The sequence below is a fragment of the Siniperca chuatsi genome, linkage group LG9 (genome assembly GCF_020085105.1).
Source record: "Siniperca chuatsi isolate FFG_IHB_CAS linkage group LG9, ASM2008510v1, whole genome shotgun sequence".
Lineage (NCBI taxonomy): Eukaryota > Metazoa > Chordata > Actinopteri > Centrarchiformes > Sinipercidae > Siniperca > Siniperca chuatsi.
This window is the reverse complement of record NC_058050.1, coordinates 30,612,822-30,629,729: the sequence shown is the minus strand read 5'-3', so window position 1 is coordinate 30,629,729 and position 16,908 is coordinate 30,612,822. Positions and strand designations below refer to the sequence as shown.

At 42.0% G+C, this 16,908-nt stretch overlaps 3 protein-coding genes across 3 annotated transcripts; all 3 read left to right on the top strand.

Annotated features, from left to right (window-relative positions):
- Positions 1-958: 958 nt before the first annotated feature.
- On the top strand, positions 959-5,299 carry LOC122880956. Its single transcript, XM_044206534.1, has one exon. It carries the CDS (start codon positions 1,718-1,720, stop codon positions 4,088-4,090), a length of 2,373 nt encoding a protein of 790 aa, XP_044062469.1. The 5' UTR covers positions 959-1,717; the 3' UTR covers positions 4,091-5,299.
- A 1,851-nt stretch (positions 5,300-7,150) lies between these two features.
- Positions 7,151-10,772, top strand: calhm6 (calcium homeostasis modulator family member 6). The gene is made up of 2 exons (XM_044206540.1): positions 7,151-7,941; positions 8,641-10,772. Exons 1-2 carry the CDS (start codon positions 7,408-7,410, stop codon positions 9,073-9,075), a joined length of 969 nt encoding a protein of 322 aa, XP_044062475.1. The 5' UTR covers positions 7,151-7,407; the 3' UTR covers positions 9,076-10,772.
- A 127-nt stretch (positions 10,773-10,899) lies between these two features.
- Positions 10,900-15,177, top strand: LOC122880961 (calcium homeostasis modulator protein 5-like). The gene is made up of 2 exons (XM_044206542.1): positions 10,900-11,849; positions 13,541-15,177. Exons 1-2 carry the CDS (start codon positions 11,307-11,309, stop codon positions 13,928-13,930), a joined length of 933 nt encoding a protein of 310 aa, XP_044062477.1. The 5' UTR covers positions 10,900-11,306; the 3' UTR covers positions 13,931-15,177.
- Positions 15,178-16,908: the final 1,731 nt, after the last annotated feature.

Sequence of the window (16,908 nt, the reverse complement as noted above, 5' to 3'; positions counted from 1 at the left end):
GCTAGGTTAACAGAGGAGCTCAGGACATATAACCAACTACTTTTGTATTGCTGCTTCAGACATAGCGGGGAGATCGCCTGGAGAGGTCTCTGTGCTGTGTCTCCAGATATATCTGTATTTGTCTGTACTGTTAGATTGTTTGTATTGTTTGTAATAATCGTGATTACCTAAGGCTCACAGCCGGCTGCAACTAAAAGGTAAGCAGAACCTGTTTAATCAAACTCTGCGTATTGGAAAATAACTAAATTGAGAGCATGTGGTAACAATTGTGATTAAGTCCAGTAAAAATTTAATTTGGGATTAAAAGAGAGACTTGTGGAAAGAAAAGAGATGATAGTAATACCTTGACCTCGGTTTGGCTAACCACATCGTGTTCTGACGAGGGCACGAAACACGTGGTTCGAGTCCCACGTGAGCCAGGTTAGAGGCCTGGGGAGGTGAGGTCCCCCGAATTCTCGGTGTTCAGATCTTAGATCCACACTGTTAGTTGGTAGACTTTGAAAATGGTAAAAGGTATTCATTGGGTTTGGGGTTCGAGTCCCCGTTAAATTGTATAATTGGGTTTGGGGTTCGAGTCCCCGGTAAAATTGTTTTTTCGAGTCCTCAGAGGTTTTCTTTGCCAGTCCTCAGTCCCGAAAATTGTTTCATGCCAAGTCCGGGGCTTGAGTCCCCGGTAAAATTGTTTCATTGGGTTTGGGGCTTGAGTCCCCAGTAAAATTGTTTCATTGGGTTTGGGGTTTGAGTCCCCGGTATTGGGTTTGGGGTTTGAATTTTTGTTTGTAATATTTGGGTCTGGGGTTGGAGTCCCTGTCTTAATTCTTCCAGGGAAAGACTGAATTGAGTGTCTCAAATACGAAAAGCCTCCCCTCTTTGTTCACGGATACCTAGCGGTATTAACAAAGTGATAAAGAGGAAGTTGAGTGACTGGGTCAGTTGCTCGGGTGGCTACAGTGGGTCTTATCTGGCAAGGAATAGATCATTGCTGTAGACAAAAGAAGAAACAAGAGAAACCTGAGGGTCCCCCGCCCTACCAATCGCAATCTAACATGCATACACACACACCGTCAACTCCTCCCACTTCTATGTATTGTTGAAGTCAGGTGTTTTAGAACCTTCTTGCTCACCCTGGAACACTCCCATACTACCCATTGAGAAATAAGGGACAAGTAAATATCGCATGGCACATGACTTAAGGGCAATTAATGACATTTTAGCCACACCCACCATTCCAGTACCAAACCCTGCACTCAACAACCTCACACCAGAACAGAAATGGTTCACTTGTATTGATTTAGCTAATGCGTTCTTTTGTGTACCTTTAGCTCAGGAGTGAAGGGAAATTTTCTCATTTACCTACAAGGGACAGCAGTTGCAGTACACCAGAGTACCACAAGGGTTTGCATTGTCACCAGGATTGTTTAATCAGGTTCTAAAACAGGCTCTAAGTGGTTGTGAGTTACCATCAGGTTGCACTCTGGTTCAGTATGTTGATGATTTGTTGATTGCAGCTCCAGATCCTCAGTTGTGTGCTAAACCTGCAAAAAATGTTTTGCTCAGGTTAGCGGAGAAAGGATTTAAGGCTAGTAAATCTAAGCTACAGGCTATCAGAACTCAGGTTTCTTTCCTGGGGCGGGTAATATCACAGAAGGGGGCAGACTTGTCACATGCACACAGATCAACCATCTTACATCATCCCCGTCCAGTCACAGTTAAAGACATGCTTTCCTTCCTTGGTCTCACAGGTTACAGCAGAAACTACATTGCAAATTATACAGGCCTCACACAACCACTTCGCAAAATGATAAATGCACAAGGTATGAGAAATCTTAAAGCTCAGTTAGACTGGTCCATTGAGGTGGAACAATGCTTTATTGACCTGAAGCAGAAACTGTCACAAGCGACGGAACTTGCTCTACCAGACTATACACTTCCCTTCTCTTTAGATGTTTCTGAAACAGAAGGGGTGGTAAATGGTGTTCTGTTTCAGAAAAAAGGGGGGGCTAGACAAGTGTTAATGTATGTTAGCATTATGCTGGACTTAATGGAAAAACGACATCCTACATGCACACAACATGCAGCAGGCGTGGCAAAAATTCTTCAGAAAACAGCCCATATAGTGATGGGACACCCCCTGACGATACTAACAACACACAGTGTGGTAGCATTTGTAAACTCACAGACATTCACCATGACATCTCTTAGACAACAGAGACTCTGTAAAATATTGGAAGCACCAAATCTGACTTTCACACATGAAGGCATCAACATGGCAGACAGAATGGGGACAGGTGACCCACATGAGTGCGAGAGAGAAATCACAAAAGATGTCAAGGTGAGACCAGATTTGGAAGCTCAGCCTTTGCCAAGTTCAGAACAATTAATCACTGATGGGTGTTGCTACAAACATGACAAATTAGGGTTGAAGACAGCATATGCGGTAGTCAGGCAGACAGAAACAGGATATGAAGCTATCAGAGCAGAGCAACTGGAGGGACAGCAGTCAGCACAGAGAGCAGAAGTGGTTGCAGTGACAGAAGCCTTGAAATGGGGACAGGGCAGGGACGTCACAATTTATACAGACTCAGCATATGCTGCAGGGGCAGTACATGTGGAAATGAGACAATGGATGAGAACAGGGTTCTTGACAGCAGGGGGCAAACCTATCAAACATGAGGAAGAGATGAAAGAGTTAATGGAGGCTTTGAAATTACCAAGGAAGGTGGCAGTGGTAAAATGTAGAGGACATGATCAGGCTAGCACTCCAGTAGCTACAGGGAACCAGGAAGCAGATACAGCAGCAAAAAGGGTAGCAGGGTACTTGCAAATGTACCAAATGATAACCAGTGAGGAGACTGAATTACAACCCAAACTCACTGCAGAGGCAGTAAAAGAATATCAAAAGGGGGCGGGGGCCCAAGAAAAAGCAGTATGGATGCAGAGAGGAGCTACGGTGCAAAATGGACTGTGGAGGGGGCTGGACAGACGAATGGTCCTCCCACCAGGTATCAGGGCAAGAGCCCTGAGAGAAGCACATGGCTTGGGGCATGTGGGGGCAAAGCAAATGAATAGGAACTTGTGTCATTGGTGGCATCCGTTCCTAGCAGATATGGCAAAGCATTTTGTAAAAAGTTGTACAGTCTGTTCACATTTTAATCCGAAGCCGGTGGTGAGACCGGAAATGGGGCATTTCCCTATTACAACCTGCCCTGGCCAGGAGGTGGTGATAGACTATACGGATATGATTGATCCGGTGAAAGGTTTTAGGTATTTGTTGGTGTGTGTTGATACATTCACAGGGTGGCCAGAGGCGTGGCCAGCAAAAAAGGAGGACGGCGCTACGGTGATAAAATGTTTGATTAATCATTACATTCCCAGACATGGTTTCCCAGCAAAAATCAGATCAGATAATGGTACTCACTTTAAAAACACAGATCTACAAAGAGTAGAAGCGATGCTGGGTTTGAAACATTCATTCGGCACTGTCTACCACCCCCAGTCACAAGGTAAGGTGGAGAGAATGAATCAGAACATCAAACAAAAATTGGCTAAAATCTGTGCACAGACAAAACTGAATTGGGTGGATGCATTACCCCTGGCCCTGATGACAATCAGGAGCTCCCTCAATCAAGGAACAGGGTTTACACCATATGAGCTGCTGACAGGAAGACAGTTTCCGGGGCCCAGTGCCACTCTGGGACTAGGGGAAGAAGGGGAAAAAATGGAACACAAGACATATTTTAACGAATTACAAGCTCTTGTCTCAGATTTCTCCAAACAGGTTGGCGAAAGGCAGGCGCTGACAGAAGGATCCACTCTACCCACAGCCTGGTGGGTATCACTGAGAGTCAACAAAAGGAAGTGGTCAGAGCCCAGGTGGACAGGACCATTCGAGGTCACAGAGAGAACATCACATGCGGTCCGGGTAAAAGATAAAGGCGACACCTGGTTCCACTGGAGCCAGTGCACGGTGGCCGAGGAGCCAGGACAGAGTTTGGAGGAGATCGGAGCAGATCTACGGCAACTACAAGCTGAAAGCACCGGCTCGGCTGAGTCGGAGAACACCCAGACCCCAACAAAAGAGGCAGAATAATCCTCTGGTCTGTGGTCGAAAGGTACAACCCCTGTACCCCGAGAGGAATCACACTGTTAGCTGCAGGAGGGGAAGTGCTAGTAACTTCTCCTCTAGGTCATAGAAGAGTGTGCTGGACGAACACAATTCCCAGCCTGAAGTTGAAGATGACGTCACATCCTGAAGGAAAAGACTGTGAAGTGATATAGAGGGTTTTAATCTCCTGAAACAGAGGTTGCTGTTTCAGTACAAAGAAATAGAAAAGTTCCAGTCATAAGATGGGGATGTGGGGCAGTCCTAAGGGGGCAGCGGTTACAACTGTATTAGGAGTGTTACTTGTAATTTAAATTTGGTATTTTACTATCTCTTGCTACTTTTGCAGCTATTATTATAACTTGTGGTTGTTGTTGTATTCCATGTGCCAGAGCACTATGTGTCAGGATTATCACCTCCACAATCCAGAAGCAGGAAGGCCCTAAACAAATTAGTATGATGCCTCTTTTAGATTTTACTGCCAAAATGTTACTGCAGATGAACAAGACAACAAAGTAACAAGCAACAAAGTTCACACTCAAAGTAAGAGTATGAATTGTAGTTTAAATATAGCCAGCAATGCATGATGTCCAATTTATTGGACAGAAACATACTCTTTAGTTGTTACTTGAGGTTGCCAAGCATTTACCTGCAAGGGTCTCCTACTATACAAGGATTGGCAAGATGTTCCTGAGCTGCTCAGCGTTTCTGGCCATCCGTTGGGCATTTTGGTTTTGAGAAAATGGTGTTGCACTTAAAACAGCTGGCCAGTGGGTGGCAGTGTATGGGATGACAAACTAGCATCCACTGTAGTGGCTGATGTGCAACTACATCATCAAAACCCATGCATTTACAAGAAAACGGCTTTTGAATAGCTGTCCACTGTAGTGACCACTATAAAGGGATTTATAAACACCATAAGACAATCAAAATGGAAAATCATTTTACACGTTGACACCACAATGTGTTAATGGGTTTGAACGTGTTGTTAACGCGTTGATTTTTCACACATTAACAACATGTTAACAATGTGTGATCTCAGACATCAATTTCACAAAGTTCTAAACCATTTGGCCACTTGTCTAGTTTGAACGGGTGAGTGTCATAAGTTCTCACTGGGTGCTGAGCACCAGGGTTAAACCCTTTCTGTAAGCCTAGGGGTTGCCTTCCACCATTTAACATGCTAAGGAGCCTCTCATTTCTTTGACCTTTTCTTGCTTTTTTGTGTAGCCTATAAAAATAAAATATTTAGATTGCAGTTTTATGACTTAAATTATTTTCCTTTTGCTCCACTACTGCCTTTTTGGGTAAACGAACACATTATCACCAATAATGGTGCATGACTAAACAGGCCTATTTTTTGTTCAGAGATTAGGCACTTATCAGACATATGTAGGAAATCTATGTGTTTCTGCCTGCAATGAATACGAAGCAGCAGCAATTGAATTAATTTTTCCACTATTTAATGTTGTTAAAATTTAGCTCAGTTTTACACTAAACCGTTTCTCTTGATCAGTCAAAAGATAACGCACAAATTATCTTTGTGAGGGATTTAACCTGAAATCAGGTAGCAAGAGGTAAAACAAGGAACGGATATGTAAAGTGACTGAATGTAAGTTACAGAAATCAAAGGCAACGATCTTTATACGTGAAACATTTATTATTATCACTACTTACAACACTGAACAAACAAATGCATAAATGCAACCATGACTAAAGATGAGTACAGCGATGAATAATTAATAGATGAATGAATGACCAGCGTACAAGATGTTTCCCTTTTGTTTTAAAGTCTTCTGTAAGGGCGGAAGAGGTGATGTCATTGGCATGACACTTCACTCCCACCCCAGATCTTTTCTGTCTTAATTACTTTTCTGTACTAATTTCTTCCTAAAGAAACTATTGTTTGTTACCAATGTAATGCTTCCATGTTCAAACTCAGTCTCATCAGTTGCTGAAAGACACAAGACACATTTATGAATGGCAGGATATCATCCTTATGAGTAATAGAATGGTAACCCAGGTAAATGTCATAAATGATAATCATGTTACATCTTTTATTATAAATACACATACATATGTCCTATACGTATAGCAGCAAATTCGAAAGTAAAATAAAATCAATACAGGTCAGTATTATGCCCATATTCTGAGTGAGTGAGTGCATGAGCTACTGAGTCATTTAAATGAACAGCTCATGTGCTAAAGTTTGTTGGATTCTTTAACACCAAAATGATTTAAAAGAAAAAACATAAACAATATTACACTCAAGAGAAAGCAACAATGAACACATGTATTAACATTTAAACAATTTTAAGAACTACACCAAATTTAAGTGGAAAATTACATCTGAATAGATTTAGCACCTGGCTATACCCATTTTGATGGAATCCACAGCCTTCCAAAGACTTTCAGGATTAAAATGAGAGCTTTTAATTTGGTCAGATAGTAATTTGATTTGGATTTCCTGACAGTAGATGTACACTACTGTGCCAAAGTCCTAGACCATCTTGAAAATTCTTATTAAAGCCATTTACCTTAGAAATAGTGTTTAGCCAATTAGTTAAGCCCTAAGTTAAATTAAAATGCTCAAAAAAGTTTGTCATTTTCCAAAGACAGATATTGATTACAATGGTCTGTATCCTAAACCAGCATTGAGCTAGTACCACTACTGTAACTTTTTCCCACACAATTGTTAATGTTTTTAAAGATAGAAAACTAAAGTTTGATGGATGGTGTTAAAGCTAGAATGTCCACTAATGTGTTTGTTTACCCAAAAAGGCAGTAGTGGAGCAAAAGGAAAATAATTTAAGTCATAAAACTGCAATCCAAATAAATATTTTATTTTTATAGGCTACATAAAAAAAAGAAGAAAAGGACAAAGAAATAAGAGGCTCCTTAGCATGTTAAATGGCGGTAGGCCTAGACTTACAGAAAGGGTTTAACCCTGGTGCTCAGCAGCCAATGGGAACTTCTGACACTCACCCATTCAACCTGAGCAAGTGGCCAAATGGCTCAGAATTATGTGTATTATGTGTGTTAAAAAAATTTATTTTTGAACTGCTTTGCTTTCCATACTTTTCTGTCGTAAGACGTACAAATTTGATGTATTAATGCGAATGCCGAACAAGACGTTTTGGCACAATCCGCATTCCATACATAATAGCCTTCCTATAAATAAACCATGGTGAGCACAGTTACTGACAGCTGTGGGTGCTGGTGGTTGGGATGGCGGGGCTTTGACAAAGGTGGAAGTGAAAGTGTGACCGTTTGAAAACAGTCGATCTGTTACACAGCAATCAGAGATGGATAAGTTTAAGACGGCTCTGAACATTGCCAACAAACAGACCAACTTTGGTTTCGGGTTGGTCGCCCTGCTGACAGCAGGAGGGGAGCAGATCTTCTCCTCAGTGGTGTTCAGTTGTCCCTGCAATGAGCTGAACTTCCTGTACGGCATGGTGTTCCTGCTGGTGCCCGCTCTGGCTCTGCTGCTGCTGGGTTACATCCTGAGTAAGAAGACGTGGAAGCTGTTGACGGGTCTGTGCCAGCGCAGGGCCAAGCTGTGCCGCTGGAGGAGGCTGGCTGCCTTCGTCAACATCAGCATCACCGCGCTGGTAGCGCCTTCCAGCTGGATTGCTGTGGCTCTGCTCAACGGGAACTACTATGAGTGTGCAATGACCGGGACCAATGTGAGCACTTACATCAAGCTTCTGTGTGGAGATAAGAACTCTCTGGTCCATTGTCAGAAGGAGCTGTACAGGTTCCCCTGTGGGACAGGCAGCAGTGTACCGCAGGCTGACATAAAGGATGTTCTGCTCACCCTGAGAGCCCAGTCTCAGGTCAGTGCTGATGTGCTCCTACTCTGCTTATTCCCATTAAACACTACTCTTCCAATAAGGGGAATTTTATTTTACGATATTAACGTTAATAAAGTAACAAAGAAGTTGAATGATGAATGTAGTTGAATGTTGATGAATTTGTCTTAGCAGACTTAGATGTGGGTATAATGATGAGAATAGGCTATGATACTATATAAATATATATATATATATATATATATATATATATATATATATATATATATATATATATATATAATACTCTGTCAGACATACAGTATGTGTTGCCATTTTATTAGAGATTCAGTGTCAAGCGGCTCCACCCTATCTACCTGGATCAAAGGAAAAAACCTTACATGGTGTCTAAAAAAACTCTTTGTTATTCATGTGAAACAGTGTACGCCTGGGGACACAAGACCTGAAAAAACACTTGCTGTAGTCAGGCAAATTCACCACACAGGACAGAGACACTCAGCCTTGACATGCTGACATATCCTTACAGTCCATTATTGAAATTCAGACAGTTTTCTGTTACTTCTCTTTGTCAGTTGTAGCCAATAACATGCAAAGTTGCATAAAACATTGTTCTCTCGTTTCCTTTAATTTCACCTAATAATGTGTGACAAATGGTGTTTAAACTCATTTTAACATCTCCTAAACCTGACTGTAAATCCATACTATGTTTTATGGTGACCACAGATTCTGGGTTGGCTGCTCATCACCTCTGTCATGTTGTCCAACCTGTTGCTAATATGTGTGGCTCGGTGCACCTCCCCCATCAGCTACCTGCAGCTCAAGTTCTGGAGGGCGTATGCTCAGGAAGAGAGCAACATGATAGATTCATACAGCGCAAAGCACGCCAAAGAGCTCGCTGAGAGGAACCTGAAGAGCTTCTTCAACCAGACACTGCCTGAAAACATCATCACCCCTTCCAACAAGGACTGGGAGAAGATCTCCTCCCTCTACAAGTTTAATACCAAAGACCACTACTATAGCACCTTGCACCAGTATGTGGAGAACTGCCAGGAGACCAGCAGCGGGATGATGAGGATGGATTCGGTCAAGTCAAGTGAGCCTGCTGACAACAACCCTGCGGTTCTTCATTTTGTAGATGATGGCAGAATGGTGCTGTGAGGAGGTTTGTCACATCAAAGGGTTGTCTGTGATAGGGTTGGACCAGTTTGATGATATATGGATTATACTGATAACGTCAGAGAACTGCACACAGTGCAGGTCTGGCTCTTAGGAGTTAATCCAAAGAGCCACGGGGCAGTGAGAGATGAAAGACTTGATTTTGTTATTAAAGGAGAAACTATTAGCTTAAGTATCAAGAAGAGCATCTAACCTAGCCATACAACTGCTACTTGACACAGAAATGCTGAAAACCTTATATGGAGTTTAATGTGGACAATATGTGGGATGAGCTGTATCAACATCACGATTCCAGTCTTAAGCATCACCATCATCACATGATGCATACATATATCATCATGATAGATGTGGTGGCCTAAAGGTTAGAGAAGCATGACCAGAGGTCGTAGTTCGGTCCAGACCCGCCAGATCTGGGTGTGGAAAGTGAAAGGGCAGCACCTGGGGCAGCTTCTGTGCCCCTCCACCAGCTTCCAGGTGTGAATGTGTGTAACCTTATTTGAGTGTGAACAGGTGAAAAAGAGCTTAGCTCTCAGTGAAACTACCCTGGAAAAATACATGTTAAAACACGTTGCATTTAAATGAACATAGTTGACCACAAGTTGCGGCTGATTGAAAAAGAAAGAAATGAAAGAAAATAGAAACTGAAGAGATGCCTTCAGATTCCACCAAACCATTCAAACCATGACCAATACCATGGTCAAGTCTGTGTCTGCTTTAGAGTAACAAGACTAAAGTGTAACACACATTGAAGGCATCACATCACTGGACGCGCAACAGTCGATGCCCATAGCACACATCAGATGCTCCATACAGACAGAAGAAGTAGTGAAGGTATAGCAGCCAAGATCTGTTGATCTGGGGAGTGAGCATAATAACATTTTCTGAAGAGCTGATGTGTGTCAAAGCTAAGAAGTTGGAGAGGATGTGAAACAGAAGACCCACACCAAGATGCTGCTGGTGTGCGTGCTTACATAGAAAACAAGGTGGGTGTGGGTGTTTTGATGAGTGTGGGCTTAAACAGGAAATGTTTCATCTTCACCATTTGACCACTTCCTGTGCACTGCTAGTAGACTGCATACGCACACACACACACACACACACATTCAGCAAATGAACATCAGTGACGAAATGAATGTATATATTTTACATGTGCGACACCCTGTACACAGGCGTAGTAAAAAATCCAAGGCGGAAAACCGATTTTGTTGACGACTTTAATGAGTGTTAGTACCAGCAGATAATGATGTGTTTTATATGTGTAGAAGATGTTTCACAGCTTCCTGTATAATGCACTCAGAGTGTTCTAGTCTGAGTAGTCACTCTTTTTGTAATGGAACAGAGAAACCACCAAGAGGATGTGATCACTTTCTCACTCGACTCTCTGCTGTGTCTTTCTGTCTCTGCAGCAATGGTATGTTCTCTATGGAAGCATTTCAATAGAATGAATGAGTGCTCTCTGTATGTATGTTTCTCCTCTTTGCACGTTTGTCATTCCAGATAAAAATGGTTGATTTTATCCTTGTTGAATGCACAGTGCAGACATGCAGAACTGAGACCTGTTTGTTGTGTATGGAGAATGCATGTGCATGAAAAGAAACAAATCAAGTTGTCATACTCCTCATTTCATATAAATGAATGACTGCTTCACATAAAAGCGAATAAAAACACAGTTTCAGTTCCTTTGGTGTTTGTTTGTTTTTGCCAGCATGAAATTGTTCATGGCTGCATTCATGATCTACTCACTGTCAAAGGACACAGACTGGTAATCATATAAACTAGACCAGCAGGATTTTTGCAAATTACTGCCTCAACACAGATAGAGCTGGAGAGGGAAGCATATAAAGCAGGTTGTAAATCTGAGAGAAAGGGAAATGGAGTCACATTGTAATTTTTTACCATTGGGGCTGTACCTTTCCTTTTAGTGACAGCGCAGCAGGGACTTTCCTTTGGAGAAGGAGTAGACATGGTGAGTAAAGAGGCATTGGGTGGGAGGTAGCGTCAGACTGACTGAAGGAGGAGCCTGAAGAGAAGAGAGCCAGCCAAAGGGAGGGGCACAGACAGGCTTGGCAGTGTTTTGTCTTCAGCTGTGAAAGAACAACGGACAGGGAATGACTGCAGGCTGCACAGACACTCAACTTTTTCACTTTTCACTGTCTGTCTTTCACTTCTTTTAATTTCTTGCGGAGTGTGTCCAAAACCTCCCAGCTGACACCATGGATAACTTCCAGACTGTCCTGCATTTCTTCATGAACCAGAAAGCAACCATTGGCTACAGTTTCATGGCTCTCCTGACTTTAGGCGGGGAGCGAGTCTTCTCCATGGTCTCCTTTCAGTGCCCGTGTAACCACGACCAGAACTTCGTCTACGGGCTGACTTTCCTGCTGGGCCCGGCTGCAGTGCTGCTGGTCTTTGGGCTGTTCTTCAGCACCAGGTTGTGGAGGGTCTACACTGGCTGCTGCCTCAATCCCATGAAGCTTTGCCCCCGTGGGAATTGCTCCAGCTGCCTAAGGGTGTTCATGAGCATCTTCACTGGGGCTTGTGTGGCTCCTATAATGTGGCTCTCTGTGGCTCTGCTTAACGGCACCTTTTATGAGTGTGCCGTCAGTGGTCTCGATGATAACATGGTGGTGGATCTTTTCTGTAAAAACAAGACCTTGAAGTGTCGGGAGGAGCTGGCCCGAGTGCCCTGTGAGCGGTCCAGACTATCCAGTGATGAGCGCATGGAGCTGCTACTAATGTTCAGGGCCCAGTCACAGGTAAGAGACACACACCTGGGTCTCTGTGAGTATTTAGAGATCTGCAGTCCAGCTAAAACAGAAGATTAGACTACTCATAGGGAGTCCAACTAATCCCGTGAAAGCAGTTGTATAATGCCTTCTGTGGATCTGGAGGAGCTTTGTCAACTCTTAGAAAATAACCCTGATGATGTCATAGTGATGTCATAATCTCAATGCTATCCAGTTGCATTGTGGGAAATGTAGCATCTGGTCTTTTTCGGGTTTCAATCATACTAGGGACTAAAAGTCAGGATATGTCGGCCTCTGATGCTTCAGTTGTCATTCTTTTTTTAATCTGTCCCCTCAACTTATTTAACTAATTGTTGTAGTAGCCCTTTAAGCTACAAGTGCGAACAGATATACTCATGTTGACCAGTCCTGATTTGGGATGCTTTCACATGTCCTTCTAAATCCAGTCTATATCTGATGTGTGGTGATGTGACCTCAGTCTGAACTATGATATGAGTCAGATGGAGGACAGCTGTGTTTAGTGGAGGGACATAAGGACATAATTACCTGAATGTTGCTTCAATGCCACAAAACTCATAGTCACAAAACCAGTGCATTCTTGGGAGTCTGTAAAAGAGACAAAGGGGTACTCCAGTGATTTAGTATTGCACTTGCATAGAGTTGGGGGACAAGAGACAGATTAAGCAGCAGAGGCCAAGATATGCCAAATTTTAGTCCTTAGTATGAGTCAAGCTCCTAAAACACTGGTTCCTGGGTTGTCCTGGTGGTCTGGAGGTTTGGTACGCTGACCACTGCTGGGGAATTATGTTGCATGTTATTACCCATAATTTCCTCAATTTTCTACTGTCCACCACCCATCATGTAAAAACAGACTCCAACATGCAATACTGGCTGATACATGAGGCTGATATTGGATCATTTAAATATTTACACTTGACTTAATATAAAGCACTTCTAGCTGCATTTTGTGCATGCAAATTAAGTTTGTTATTGTTATCTATGTAGTTATCAGTTGGTACAGATATAATATAATACAGGTCTGAAAGTGATATACAGGTGTTTTTCCTCTAAGCTGCCCTATTCAACTACCACCTTCTTTACCAGGTAAAGCTTGTGTTTTTTACCCTGTTGATCGTGAGACAGTGAGTTGGTAAATACATAGAGTTGATTTCCCTCTGACTTTGCAAACTCACAGATGGGGTTAAAAGCTCCAGAGAAAATGCTAGTAAGTGGACCTCGAGTTAAAGGAGATGTAAGCGGCATTCGCTGCCACTAAATGTCGCATTAGAGCACCAGCATCTCAGACCAAAACAAATGGGCGCTCCGGCGCACCAGACTCCATAGAGAAAAACAGAAATTTTACCTTGCAGATCATCATAAAACACACTTCATTCAAACTGGACAGAAACAAAATTAAACTCACCAAAACCGTCTTTGTTAGTCTTTCCACTGTTCCAACTGTTCCAACTTCCAGCTTTTTGTAAAACAGTAAGAGATTTTTCTTATCAAATCTTAGTATAATTAACAACTGTACAATACCGCCTATCTGCAGCTTGAGTGTGAAAGTATTACCATCAGCCTTCAAGAACCCCCAGTGTAGGGAGTGGAAAACTACTTATCAACTGTACTTAAATATATGTATTGCCTAGTGGGATTTCATAGTGTTGAGTGAGTATCATATCATTCCTGCATGTCTACAGATACTAGGCTGGTGTATCATCATTATCGCTGCCATCGTGGGCTTCCTGGGTACCTGCTTCACAAACTGTCGCTCCAAAGTCAGCTTCCTGCAGCTCACATTCTGGAAACGCTATGTGGAGAAAGAGAAGGAGCGCTTTGACGCCTTTGCGGTGGACTATGCCACCAAGCTGGCCGAGAGAAACCTGCAGAGCTTCTTTGAGAACAAGGACCCTGATCCGTTCCCTTTCCCCAACCACAAGGCATGGGAGGAGATCTCTGCACATTACACCTTTTCCAGGAGCGAGCAGTACTACAGCACCCTGCAGCGTTACGTGGAGAGGACAGACAGGGACTTCACACCAGAGAAGAGACCTGTCATGGACTTAGAGCATGGAATAGAGATGAGCTAGAGGAGGAGGATGTGGTCTGTGTGCCATTTTATTGGTGAATAAAACACAGACATTCAAGGAGCAGACAAGCTGTGTTGAGACTTTTAGATACACATAACTGCTGGTATTTAACTCTATGTCTATTGTATGTGCAAGTTTGACTCAGGAAAAGCTGTCCCAGGCTGCCTCCTCACTTACTAAGCACATGAAATAATGAAGGGCATAGCCACTATTTTATACACGCTAATTCTTCTTACTTCCTGCCTAAGTATAAAGAAAGGCAATGTGTAATTTTCAAGGAATCAAGGTCTTTTATTTGTCACACAGGGTTGCACAATGAAATGTAAGTTGCCGCCCCTTCATGCTACACACACAGAACATATATACAAATATTTCAATTTAAAATAGAATAAAATAAAATAAATAAAACAATATATATAGTTATTTACATACATATATACCTATACACATATAAACCCAGAAAGTAATATTTTTTTAAATTTGCATCTGGGGAAATGTAAACAGCAACAAGATAGTGTTGATAATATGGTCAGCAAACTTGACAACTGGGAAACATTGTCCATCAACTGTGACTACGTTTGAGCACCAAGCATCACTGATGTAAACGCAGAGTCCGCCTCCCCTCGCCTTCCGGAGTCTTGCGTTTTGTGGGTGCGGAACACGGTCCGAAATGAAAGAATTCTAACAAGCAACTAGCAGACCTACTCCAGAAACTCAGAAATTCATAATTCACACATCAACAGGTGACTGAACAACCAATCAATTAAAAACTGGAGAAAATCCAAATTACCCTGACTGACTTCAGGTAGACAGCATACTAACTCAATAGCTTCAGCGTCTAGGCAATTCACCTACAGAAGATAATACAACCTTTCCATGTGATATAATGTCCCACTGCATTTGTTGCTGTGATGGTCATTTTGTTAGTCTGTTGACAGAACTGGAGCTGAAGTCATCAGCAACACTGACAAACTAGCTAACTCTCCCGGTTGTTTCATTCACATGATGTTGATATGATGTTCTTTCTATTGTTTGTTGTGGGGACTTCAGAGTTTCTTTTCTAGAAATGTGTCCATTCACAGATACGCAGTGACATGACAGTGACTTTGTCTGACCGTTTGATAATTACTTTACCACTACATTTAGTATTTTTTTAAATCCTGGCTACGGCCCTGGTTGGGTTTTTGATAAATAATTGTCAACCTAAAAACTGACAAAGTGTATTAAATGCAAAAAGTAAACTTAAATACTGCAAGTGTCTTTTGTTTTTGTTTAATATGTGAGAATTAAGGCTTTGTTAAAGCTAACCACAGTAAGCATGCCTCGGCATGAAATAGTGTATCACCTGGGTTGTCCACACAGACAGTGTTGCTGCTGTGGCGCTGCTACCGCCAGCCCTATCTTTCTACAGTGAGTTTGCCTTTGATAATGGCCATCAATAATAGAATGTTTCATTGCATTTCATTATAAATTTCATTTGCTGTGTGGCTGCTCCAACCTGTTAACATGGCCGCCAAAATGAAAAGCAAGAGGTTCCGCAATGCACATGCGCTGCTCAGGAAGGCGGTGTGTCCCGGGTGTAAGCTTTTCTCTGGGAACTGTCCCATGCAGTGGATGAGACTGGGCAACAACTAATTACAGTAAGCGCACTCTGTGACAGAGCAGGTTGTGTTCACATTCTAGCTGCTTACACACTGTGGCTCCTTGACAAACTTCATTAGTTTGAGTGAGTCCCTTTCCAAAATATGACTATGAACAGCCCAACTGTTACAATTGACAATACAAGCAAATCTACAAGAAATAATTATAGAATTATTTATACATTTGAAAAACATTATATAAATGGGAAATGAGAGAAGTGAGTGGTACACTATCTATTCTAAATCAGTTTAAGAAATTTGACCTTGGCTTAGCCCTAGATCTCTTTAAAAAATCTTTGAAGTGCCTCTTTGTACAGTTTCTTCAATGGTTTTCACACTATTCTTGGTGGCTGTAAAAGCTCCAACAAACATAGCAATGTTCAAGCAAAAGGCAGACTTAGCTAGCAAACAAGGATGTAAACAATGCAGGTTTCAAGAAGTATTCCGAAATATTGTCTTTGCAAGTGAAGGAAATGTTCTCTGTGTTTGTTAAGCCTCAAGGATATACACAGTGTGTTTTGGTGAGAAACACTACATTTAGACAGTGTATCTTTTTAATAGGGAAATTTACACAGGGAGCTTTAACAGTTATAACCTTAAGGCCTGACAAACATGTTGACTGCATTTCCTACCTCACGAAACATTTGTAAAGCTCATTTTTATGTTTTGAAACATGTATTATTTACCTGCAAATGAAGTCAGTGGTAGTCTCTATAGCACAGGCATGAAAAGCAGTTCACTGAACCTTCAGCTATGGCAATATGTCTGCCTCTGTTTCTGAATTAATTTGCCACAAAACATCCGAACCTGCTGTATGAACACATTTTCTGTTATGACTAATGGTGACTGACTGCTTACCAGATATGATAGTTTCTGGTCAATGTAATGAATTATAACCCTGATGTCAGTTTTAGATTTTGCTTCTAATTTCATCTTCAGGTACAAATGCTCAATCCATATTTTCAAGTGACTAAGACTATAAGGAGTGCCCTACCCTGCAACAAGCCACGGGTCTTTTTTCAGCTGTGGTGATTCATAGACAAGTTGAAACTTGAATAATCACTATAGCTCAACAATTCTATGATTTAGCTGAAGGAAGCAACATTGGACTACTGCAGCCACTTGGTTTTCAAAAGAAAGGTGGTTGTCAAATGTTACAGCCAAATCATGAGCACCTTGCTTTTCATTAGAAGATAAACAGCCAGAGTGGAAATCCGGGATTTGGACTGATGAAGTTGTAAAAAGTTGTGTGCAGTCCAGCTGTCCCCCCTGGACCACCTGCACTGTTGGGTAGAGATTATATTGCATTACGTCCATACGTACCAAATTAGGAGTCAG

What these genes read in the sequence shown, in the direction of transcription:
- LOC122880956 (XM_044206534.1), top strand. Translation starts at nt 1,718, where the DNA reads ATGCTTTCCTTCCTTGGTCTCACAGGTTACAGCAGAAACTACATTGCA.
- calhm6 (XM_044206540.1), top strand. Translation starts at nt 7,408, where the DNA reads ATGGATAAGTTTAAGACGGCTCTGAACATTGCCAACAAACAGACCAAC. An exon ending in CCCTGAGAGCCCAGTCTCAG is followed by an intron (nt 7,942 to 8,640) that starts GTCAGTGCTGAT and finishes TGGTGACCACAG; the next exon opens with ATTCTGGGTTGGCTGCTCAT.
- LOC122880961 (XM_044206542.1), top strand. Translation starts at nt 11,307, where the DNA reads ATGGATAACTTCCAGACTGTCCTGCATTTCTTCATGAACCAGAAAGCA. An exon ending in TGTTCAGGGCCCAGTCACAG is followed by an intron (nt 11,850 to 13,540) that starts GTAAGAGACACA and finishes GCATGTCTACAG; the next exon opens with ATACTAGGCTGGTGTATCAT.